This window comes from Choristoneura fumiferana, chromosome 11 (assembly GCF_025370935.1).
Source record: "Choristoneura fumiferana chromosome 11, NRCan_CFum_1, whole genome shotgun sequence".
In the NCBI taxonomy this organism is placed as follows: domain Eukaryota; kingdom Metazoa; phylum Arthropoda; class Insecta; order Lepidoptera; family Tortricidae; genus Choristoneura; species Choristoneura fumiferana.
Genome location: NC_133482.1, coordinates 14,015,060 through 14,026,714, shown reverse-complemented (window position 1 = coordinate 14,026,714; position 11,655 = coordinate 14,015,060). Strand labels below are relative to the sequence as shown.

General features: G+C 40.8%; 1 protein-coding gene across 1 annotated transcript in view; it reads left to right on the top strand.

Annotated features, from left to right (window-relative positions):
• Positions 1-958: 958 nt before the first annotated feature.
• The window catches only part of LOC141432897 (phosphofurin acidic cluster sorting protein 1-like), a 161,655-nt gene continuing 150,958 nt past the window's right edge, over positions 959-11,655 (top strand). Inside the window, exon 1 of the mRNA XM_074094722.1 lies at positions 959-1,340. Within this exon, the coding sequence (XP_073950823.1) occupies positions 1,231-1,340 (110 nt within the window). The 5' untranslated portion in view covers positions 959-1,230. The remainder of the gene's footprint in view (positions 1,341-11,655) is intronic.

Sequence of the window (11,655 nt, the reverse complement as noted above, 5' to 3'; positions counted from 1 at the left end):
CAGACTTAAACACATCAAGAGTGGAAAACACTGGAAAGGTCTAAAGCATTCAAAAACGATTCAACCGAAAATGTACGAAACAAGCTGAAACAATATGTATGTATGAAACAAGCTGGACTAAAAAACTCTGGACACTCAGAAAACAACTCCGACATTTCGTCAGCGCATTTACAGGTCATTTCGATACTAAACACATACTAGTAAAGATGGAGTACAGGACATGAAGTTTGTAGAATATGTGGCGAGGGAAGACGGAACACATATGTGTGAATGTGGACGCCCTCGCAGATTAAGATTGAGACTCTTTGGCGACGATTACCCCACACCAGGAGACTTTAAGGCACTACCGCTACGTCAAATCATTCAATTTATGGACGATGAGATAAAGGCAATAGAGTAAGTGCGAAGGAGCGTAATTACACAAAAGGTCCCTACGGTCGAAGTGTATCCGCAAGGACCCTAACGATCAGATAAGATAAGATTCAAACATCTTTACCTCATTCTATTACGACGCCTGTCATTTTCATAAATAACTCTATAACTGCAGTTACATAATCTATATATATAAAAATAAAATGAATCGTAAAATGTGTGGCTAAGCGCAAAAGTCGGGACGACTGGTCCGATTTCGCTTAATTCTGTTTTTGTTGTGTTCATTACTGTCAGGAGAAGAGTTTTCATGGAAAAAATACAGAAAAAAAACAACGTGGCGAAGCCGCGGCAACAGCTAGTTTCCCATAATGACGAGCGTACGCGACATATGTCATGATTTCTATAGGCACTAATCATTTTTGGTCAAGGTTCCGTCATGGCGACAAAATATAAGAGAACTGACGTTGTCACAGCGTTTGCGCTAGTGTCGCCCCTGCGCAGAGCTTTGCGTAATATTCCCTATTCCCTGAGCGGAGAATAAAAAGGGTAATTAAATGGAATACTTGTTAATGGCAACACAGCGTTAGCTGTCAAACGTATCGAACGCCCTCGTTAGCTTTGGGTTTGGAGACGAGACGTCGTAGTACGTTCTACGTTTCTATCTACCGCGCCGTGCTTGATCGAAACGACCGAGAGTATTGTTGTGTTTGCATCGGGGACTGAATCGCGCTCGTCCTCTGCTTCAATAAAACATGAATCCAGTGCTGTGTTTAGTGATCAAATAACAATGCCAGTCAAAACTTAAACAAGTGGTGTGCTGTGAAAAGTTTTACTTTGTTGTGTGGTTCAGATTCTAAGATGACGGAGAAAAATAAATCTGAAAAGATGACTAATACATCGAAACCTGTTCCCATGAAGCTTTTTGCTGCCTGGGAAGTGGACAGGACGCCTTCGAACTGTATTCCCAGGTGAGTTTTCGGGTTCGGTAGACGGTACAAGCATTAAAAGGGTTGGTTTAAGTTAAGAGTTACTGATTGCAACGATCAGTTCAGTTGGTGCGGTGTTGTGTACGTACTACAAATACTTTGTTTATAGGTATTTGTGTAATCGAACTGCCGGCATGTTATCAGCAAACATTTGTTTGCTTTGTTAAATGTGTTTGAATTACTTATTGAGAGATAGCAAGTGTTAATTGTCAAGGAAAAATGTAGCAGGATTCGAATTTGAATTTATTTTGAAGGTCCAATGTGAAAAGCTTGTACATTGAAAATATCCAACTAGATTTATTCAGTCTGTTTGATATTCACCATTACATTTAGATACTTCAATGTAAAAGAAGGAAACTCAGCATACAAATTAGTAAAATATCTTCAATGAAAAGAAGACAAGGAAGAAAGAAAGACAGAGAAGAAAATTTTATTTGTGAGAAATGAAATAAACAACTTTATTTCTAGTCTCAACTGTCTCATACAATTCCAATTCCACAAATGGAAACAAAAATGTTAACATATTCGGATCTCTGCCTATGTATTAAAAGGAGTTTATTCCAAATAAATTAATATTTCAGACTAATAGATCTTCATCACACAATTTACAATTAAATAGTAGTTAACAAAACAAGTAGAACTATAAAACATAATCCACCCTTAAGTGTGTAAGTGTGTTTTTTCCAATAAGACTGGTATAGTACCTACTTGTGTATAGTAAATCACAAGATACAGATGGAGTTCAAAAATTGGACACTAATGCCAGTAGTTAAAATTAGTATCAAACTTTTCTGTTGTGACATGAAAATTAAACATACAGGTTGTCCAGTTGATGAACTTTTTCCAGTCAATCTTTTGTGTTTACTACCGTTGAATATGGTCTAATTTTTTGGTCTGCACACTACTCATTCTGTAACTTTTAATTGTAAATTTTCTGTTCAAGAACACAAGATCAACTTACGGATCTCTTAAAGTAATGTTATGTTCCTGTGAGGCAGTGCATGTGCACTTGGATGTGTACTTAGCATAATAGCAGATACTACTAGAATCTCTCCAGATTTGTTGACAAAATATTATTTAATCTTATGTGATGCTACTGTAGGGTTTACACCTATTCTATAATTTTTAGCATCATTCTATATTTTAGTAAATTGTACTCTATAGTTTAGAAAAATAATCTATTTTGCATGAAAAATATTATACTTTCATCTTCATCCCTAATGCAAATGCATTTTATATTTTAACTGTGACTTGAACACAGTCGAAAGCCAAAAACAATAACAAATACACATGGAAAAATAAATGAGATCAAGTGCCTGTTTCGCCTCTCATTGATAAATTTTATATGACAGATATCTGTGATGCTGTCTTTGTTAGTTTAGTCTGAATAAACAGAGACAGAATCAAATTTAGCATGATTCATTATTTTGTTAAGATTTTGAATGAAATACTTTTTTTCCAATAGTGGCAACCCTATGCTGCAACTGTCAACAAGCAGCAACCTTATCAGGGATGTAATATTGACAGAGTGATAAGATAGAAGAAATAAAGTATTATTATCTAATGTCAAACATCAAACAGCAAGGAAAAAGTAGTTTGACTCATACAGTGCTATTTGTTTTTGTTTGACTGTTAAAAGGTCACCAATGGTCTGAGTACTAAGTATTGCTTTATTATTTATTTAAACTTAATAGTGATAAAGTTCAAACATAAAAAATAGGCGATCCTGTCTAAAAGAAACGATGGATGCTGGAACTATTCTGATTTTATTACAAGTGCTTTTCTTGCTTACTGTACTTTTTGTTGACTGTACTTATGCCATTTACCCTTAAGGAGTTGCACTTTCACTGGAGACATCCGAATCGGACCATAGGGTTCCTTTACGAAAGTAATGTATCATCATCCAATTTACATATCCATACTAAAGGAGATTGACAAATTTCGGATCTAATGCTGCCCAAAAATAAAATCGCCGCTAAGAAGTTCCTTGCATAACTTTGTAGGTATTTGAAAAAGCATATATTTTCATTATTATTGATGACTACTCTACTGTTAATAACATAGCAAATAAATTATTTAGTATAATTTCTTAAACTTTCGTGATTTTCACTCATAGTCAAAATACCACGCACAGGACTTATCATGTTAACACACACAAGTAATATTTACTTTGACGTTTCGGCAACATTACAGTGGCCTACTCATGACCACGGCCACTGTAATGTTGCCGAAACGTTGAGGTAAATATTACTTTTGTGTGTTAGCGTGATAAGTCCTGTGCATGGTAAATTATTTAGTTCTCATCAAAATGTTTTTTCTTACCATACCATGACTCTTGGGATAGATCTTTAGAGGTAATATTCCACAAACCTTGTTTGAGGTTTCACCCACTGCTGCGCTCGGTACAGAGACATAGACAATCACAATGCTCTGTGCTTGGGTGTTGGTGGCTTTGAGAGTGAACTCGTAAAAAGACAAAAATGTTGCATGTGCGGCGTTTGTGATGGTTGAGTGAGCCTGTGTGATATACACAGATGTATTGTTTCATGTGGAAGCTGCGGGTTCTGCATAATAACATATTCCGGGTTCTAAATCTGTGTTTCCACCAGAGATGGGTACCACTGAAAAACAGTGTTGCGGCTTGCCGTAACATTATGCTGAGTGGGGTCCACTTTATACTATTTGATGTTATTTTTATTTTTTTCCATCTAATGTATTTTTATGTGTATCGAATATGTGTAAATAAATTTTTCTCTTTCTCTCTCTCTCTTTCTCTCTCTCAGATGTGCGAGGGTGTGTTGCGGGGAATGTGTTTTTCATGAACCAATAGAAAGGCTTAATTTAACTCGCTTAGCTGTTTCCACTAGAGCTGTGCTGTGCGAGGATAGGATCAAACGCAGCCTAAACAAGTAGACTAACGACGAAATTGAACCACTATAATAGTGATGGGTGGTTGACGGTTGTCATGCTCTGCTACCGCTCATCACTTGTTCACAGTATAAAAAGGAGCAGTACACCGTCTTCATACAAACGGCCGAAACGCGAGTTATACCTACGCACCACGAATTCTCAGCATACCTCGGCAACCATTAGTCGCGAGTGCTCCGTGGTTACACGACTGACGCACAGTTATTACGTACCTTAATATGTCACAAAGGGTTACCTAATGATTCGCCGACTATTTTTAGGCAGATTATTGATTGGCAGACAACGTTTCGCCGAGTAACGGTACGCCGATGAATTTGTACGCAGATGTATTGTTTCGCAGACTAACGTTTCGTAACTCAACCTTTAGCAGACTATTTACTTGGCATATGAGTCAGTAAGCCGTACAACTATTTACAGAAATTCGTTTAGCCTATTAATCACTACACATTTTGCACATTTGGTCGAACAACCTTCGCTTTTGTAACGGTTGAACTATTATTCAGTGCGCATATCAACTTTTCGCATCTTTTCGTTTCGCATGGGACTGGCATTCAATACCGTGAATATGTGTGGATTACACTATGGCCTTATTGGCATTTTTACACGCCGTGCTGACCGCACATTCTTTATGTTTTTTTTATGTACCCTCACAAGTTTCAAACGTATAACGCAAGTAATAAACGTATGTTTGACCATCATTTGTATTTATTTTACATTGGAGTTTAAACAAACCAAGTCGCGATGCTAGCAGTTCGGTTCTGGCACTTCGCCGGCCGCTACCGCGGCACGCTCGCTTCGCTCGCTCGGCTCGTGCGTTGTTGGTCGCAATTCTACCTAACTCTCCTCCTCGCTAACGCTCGTCGTCGCACCTAACTTCATTTGATAAAAGCTAGTGTATTTATATAGTCAACTCAGTAAAATCCTATTTTATCTACGCAGATTACGAAACAAAAATCGACTGAACAATAAATCTACTTAACAATATGAATGCCATGTGATAACTCTGCTTATCGTGTCTCGACGAAACGTTGTTCGGTTAACTGAAACAATTACGAAACAAACAATCTACTAAACGTAAATCTGCTTATCGCTATTCTTCCTACCGACTACTCGGCGAAACGAATAATAGGCGTAACGAAATTATACCAAACGTTGCTCGGCCAAAAGAAAAATCTGCCAACAGTTGTCTGCGAAACGAAAATCTGCGTAATGAAACTCGGCAAAACGACAGGTCACCGTCACAAAGATATAAACAGTATTGTTAGGTGTACGGATGTTTAAATTAAACTAATATAATATAATAAAAACGTATCTATTGAAGTTATTTATCAGAATGCGAATTTATCTTCAATTCAACAATACCTAAAGAAAGAAGGATCACATCCCAGAAGAGGCGCAAATACTTCTCCGTAGCTAATTTGTAGGTAATAAATATACGTAGTGATGAAGCCAAATAAAACCGTTTAAAATACAATACGTTTTGTGGTTTATTATAAAATAACGTAAAATGCATTTTTGTTAAATACTACTTAGTCCTTCTTTAAATCTCTCCTAATCCTTTCCCTACTTTAAATTTCATGTGACATTATCAAATCAAATACGTAACTGAAGAGTGACAGTTAGTAGAGTAGGCAGCCCTATTACACGTTTCGAGCCGGCGTAGGTAATTATATCAAGGACGCTGCCGAGACGGAATACTGCTCCTTTTTTATACTGTGACTTGTTGATCTGTAACTGATGCGCGCACGCAGAGGGTGACCGCAAGGCCACGACTGGGGGCGAGTGGGCGCTGATTAACTCACGATCACGCCGAGGGCCCCAGGCCATCCGGGATTGCGTGTGATACATCGCTAGGGAATGGTGCTATTCGTCATCCTGTTATTAGCTCGGTAGGTGCGATGTCGATAGTCGTCTTTTAGGCTGCGCTTACATTATGTCAGTAAAATGGTTCCAGTAGCATGACACTGCGGTGCTCGCTCGATCTCGTGTAACTCGTCAGGATACTCAGGAGTGTGATCTCGTCTCGTATCGCTACTAGAATGATTTCTGGATCAATGTAAAGAGGGTCTTACCGGTAGAGACATAATTGGGTATTTCTATCTACCGTTGTACCCTGAGTTTATCTATCCGATTTCAACAAATTTGGGAGGTATATAGACTCAGTCCATGATTCCGAGCTGTTAGAACAGCGTCCCCAGGTGTGTTCCCAAAATATTAAGGATGTTTCTTGATAATTTTCGTAACAAAACTGACACAAAGGGTACAACGGTAGAAAGAAATGCCCAATTAATAGATTTTATGCTTAATGATTAAAATAAAGAGTTAATTTCGCATATAGGTCGCCTAGGAGTCTTTCATGAGAGCTTTTTGAGCACACCAAGGTAAGTAGGCAAGATCATAATCATCATTCCCAAAAAGAATGCGCCGCAAGATTTGGCAGATAATGTCTCTACCTAAAAACACGTTACAATTACCTATAATCCATACTATCCATACTATAATATTATAAATGCGAAAGTAACTCTGTCTGTCTGTCTGTCTGTCTGTCTGTTACGCTTTCACGCCTAAACCGCTGAACCGATTTTGATGAAATTTGGTACAGAGATAGAATAGACCTTGGGAAAGAACATAGGCTATCTTTTATCGCGAAAAGGAGGCTTTAAGGGGTTGAAATAGGGGATGAAAGTTAATAAAGTGGAAGTTCGTCGCTGTCGAAGATAAAACCATGAAACTTGGCATTTAGGCACTTAATAAGAATACTAATATTATAAATGCGAAAGTAACTCTGTCTGTCTGTCTGTCTGTTACGCTTTCACGCCTAAACCGCTGAACCGATTTTGATGAAATTTGGTACAGAGATAGAATAGACCTTAGGAAAGACTATAGGCTATCTTTTATCGCAAAAAGGAGGCTTTAAGGGGTTGAAATAGGGGATGAAAGTTAATAAGGTGGAAGTTCGTCGCTGTCGAAGATAAAACCATGAAACTTGGCATTTAGGCACTTAATAAGAAATAAATCGATATTTGTTTGAGCTTTTTTGAAAATTCGACATGCGAGGGGTGAAATAGGGAATGAAAATTCAAAAGGTGAAAGGTCGTCATTATCGATGATAAACTTGCCATTTCGGCACGTGATAAGAAGTAAATAGATATTTGTTCGCGCGTTTTTTTTAATTCTTCCTCTGAGGGGGTGAAATAGGGGAGGAAAGTTTATATGGAAGATCGTCATTGTTGAAGATAAATCGATGGTTCTTTATGAAACTTGGCATTTGGGCACGTGATAAGAGATAAATAGATATTTATTCGCGCGTTTTTTAAAACTCTTCCTGTGAGGGGTGAAATAGGGGATGAAAGTTTATATGAAAGATCGTCATTGTCGAAGATAAATCGATGGTTCTTTATGAAACTTGGCATTTGGGCACGTGATAAGCGATAAATAGATATTTGTTCAAAAAAAATTACCTGCGAGAGGTGATGTTAGTAGAGGAGATCATGCAGTGTTAGCAGAGCCTTCTAAGCTCAAGCAAAATGTTCGCAATGTGGGGTCATTTTAGATGGCTTATTGACATAGACAGTCAGACATGAAAAATTATTATTTTCAGATTTTTCTTATTTACAATACCTACAATACAAAGACTCTTTATTGTACACCAGACATAGTTATCGATACAATTATTTTTCTGGAAGTACCCTATAACTTTTTCTGTTAAGGCTATTTACATGGAAATACCTTTTTAATGACTGTAGCTTTTGATTGCCTTGACTTAGAAGTTTGATTTTTCACAGCTTTCGGGACTATTGACCTGAGTTTACGGTTTCAATTTCAACTCGATACCGATACTCCGCGCGTTTAGGAGATAAAGGTCTTGACAGACAGACGGACGGACGGACAGCAAAGTGATCCTATAAGGGTTCCATTTTTTCCTTTTCAGCTACGGAACCCTAAAAAACATTTGTTCCGGCGCTTTCAAATTTCGACCTATTTACTTGAAAATATGGGGATGAAAGTTCTTAAGGAATTTCAAACAAATTACTATAAGTATATTTATCGGAAATATGTGTAGCTATGCTTAGTAACGGCCATGGTAACGGCGGGGCAGGGGTGCTATAGTTAATCACCGGCAGAGGCCCGGCTACCAAAAACGACAACCTTTGGCCCTGGCAACATATAACTGCCGAACGCTGCGGACCGATGAAAGGATACTGGAACTGGAGGAAGAATTGAGCAGGTTACGATGGGGAATCATAGGGTTATCAGAAGTCCGTAGAGAGGGGGAGGACACGATAACTCTTAAGTCCGGTAACTTGCTCTATTTCCGGGAGGGCGAACACCAGTCCCAGGGAGGTGTCGGGTTTATCGTCCACAGGTCCCTCGTGAACAACGTGGTGAAGATCGATAGTGTGTCGAACCGGGTAGCATGCCTTGTACTCAGAATGACCCAACGATATTCGTTGAAGGTCATACAGGTATACGCTCCGACCTCGACGCACTCCGACGATGAGGTGGAGGCTATGTATGAGGATATTTCCAGAGCCATGCATAGCTCCAAAACTCACTTTACGGTTGTTATGGGGGACTTTAACGCAAAGCTGGGCAAACGAGACGGTGAAGAACTGAGAGTGGGGAAATTTGGAGTGGGGCGTAGGAATCACCGGGGCCACCTACTGGCCGGTTTTATGGAGAAGGAGGGACTCTATATGATGAACTCCTTCTTCAGGAAACGTGAGCATAGGAAGTGGACCTGGATGAGCCCTGATGGTGTTACGAGGAATGAGATAGATTTTATCATGTCGACGAAAAAGCACATATTCAATGATGTCTCCGTGATCAGTGCGTTTAAAACCGGGAGTGATCACCGTATGGTACGAGGCTCATTGAATATCCAGTTCAAGCTTGAAAGGTCTCGACTGATGAAATCTACGCTCCGCCCAGAACCTGCTCAGCTCCAAAACCCCGAGAGCTTTCAGCTCGAACTTCAAAATCGTTTCGAATGCCTAGGTAGCGAGGTGGACGATTACAACGACGGGTTTGTGGAAGCTGTCCATATGGTCGGGTCTAAGTTCTTCAAGACCCGCCGTACTAGAACCAAAAGGCTTTCGGATTCCACCCTTAGGCTCATGGAGGTGAGGCGTGAGATGATTTTGCAGTCTTCTGGTGACGCTTCTCGTTATCGGCAGCTCAACAGACAGATCTCAAAGTCTCTGAAGCGCGATGTACGCCGATTTAATACTACCAGTATTGAAGAGGCTATTGAGCGTAACAGGGGCTCTAAGGTGTTTACCAGGGATCTGTCTGTTGGTCAAAGCCAGTTGATGAAGCTCAAGACCGACGACGGCAGAATCGTTTCATCCAAACCTGAGCTGTTGGAGGAAGTTGAGAGGTTTTATGGACAGCTATACACGACAACCCGAACACCTGTCGAAAATCTAGCTAAAGACCCGAGGGCTAGATTAACCCGACACTATACCGAAGACATCCCGGACGTCAGCCTGTACGAGATTAGTATGGCCCTCAAGCAGCTTAAGAATGGCAAAGCCCCGGGTGACGACGGAATTACAGCCGAACTCCTGAAGGCGGGTGGTAGACCAGTCCTTAAGGGCCTTCAGACGCTGTTTAGTTCCGTCCTTCACCAAGGGAGAACGCCGAAAGCATGGAACAGAAGTGTGGTGGTGCTCTTCTTCAAAAAAGGTGATAACACCTTGCTGAAGAACTATAGACCCATCTCACTTCTGAGCCATGTTTACAAGCTATTTTCCAGGGTCATCACAAACCGTCTCACACGCAGGCTTGACGACTTCCAGCCTCCCGAACAAGCCGGCTTCCGAAAAGGCTATAGTACCGTAGACCACATACATGCGCTGCGGCAGGTTATACAGAAGACTGAAGAGTATAACCTCCCCCTTTGCCTAGCATTTGTGGACTACGAGAAAGCCTTCGATTCGATCGAGACTTGGGCTGTGCTGCAGGCTCTCCAGCGGTGCCAAGTTGACTATCGGTATATCGAAGTGTTGAAGTGTCTGTACGAAAACGCCACTATGTCCGTCCGATTACAGGATCAGAGCACGAAGCCTATTCCTCTGCAGCGGGGAGTCAGACAAGGAGATGTGATCTCTCCGAAACTGTTCACCGCTGCATTGGAGGATGCTTTTAAGGTTTTGGACTGGAAAGGACGAGGCATCAACATTAATGGCGAGTATTTCACTCATCTTCGATTCGCCGACGACATTGTAGTCATGGCTGAGACCATGGAGGACCTCGGTGCTATGCTCGCTGACCTCAGTAGAGTTTCCGACCGAGTTGGCCTGAAAATGAACATGGACAAGACGAAAGTCATGTCTAATGTCCATGTTGTACCAACTCCCGTAATAGTCGGAGACTCTGCGCTCGAAGTTGTTGACGACTATGTATACCTGGGACAAACGGTCCAGTTAGGTAGGTCCAACTTTGAGAAAGAGATCACTCGTCGAATCCGACTCGGCTGGGCAGCGTTCGGGAAGCTTCGTAGTGTCTTTTCGTCCAAATTACCGCAGTGTTTGAAGTCAAAAGTCTTTGACCAGTGTGTGTTGCCAGTGATGACATACGGATCTGAGACGTGGGCGCTAACGATGGGCCTCATGAGAAACTCAAAGTCACTCAGAGGGCTATGGAGAGGGCTATGCTCGGGGTTTCTCTGCGGGATAGAATTAGAAATGATGATATCCGCAGTAGAACTAAGGTTACCGACATAGCCCGAAGAATTGCGAAACTAAAGTGGCAGTGGGCGGGGCACATTGCTCGCAGGACGGATGGCCGATGGGGCCAGAAGGTTCTCGAATGGCGTCCGCGGACCGGGAGACGAGCTGTCGGTAGGCCTCCAACAAGATGGAGCGACGACTTGGTTAAGATCGCGGGATCGCGGTGGATGCGGAAAGCACAAGACCGGTCTGAGTGGAGAGCCTTGGGGGAGGCCTATGTCCAGCAGTGGACGTCTTTCGGCTGACATGATGATGATGATGATGATGATGCTTAGTAAAAATGGCGTCTTAATTATAATCCTACCCTCCTAACTTACAATAAAGGGCGTAAGGTGTCAAGAGTTCACTATGAAGAATTAAGTAGTTAGTCCTTTTATGTTGACAGGGTAGAATACACGTCGTATTGGTAAAATGTGGTTTCCCGCAAAATATTTATGTTTTACCAAAAAACATGGATGGATGGATGGATGGATGGAAGAACAAAAAAAATAGTTTATAGGTATTTACCTATAGCAATGTTTTAAAATAGATTATTTTCAGTAAACCGTAGAAGTTTATATGTGCTATTATTGGCAAAATAGGGATCCTAAATAATTTTTAAATACTTCCCAAAGTTACTATTCCGCGCGGACGAA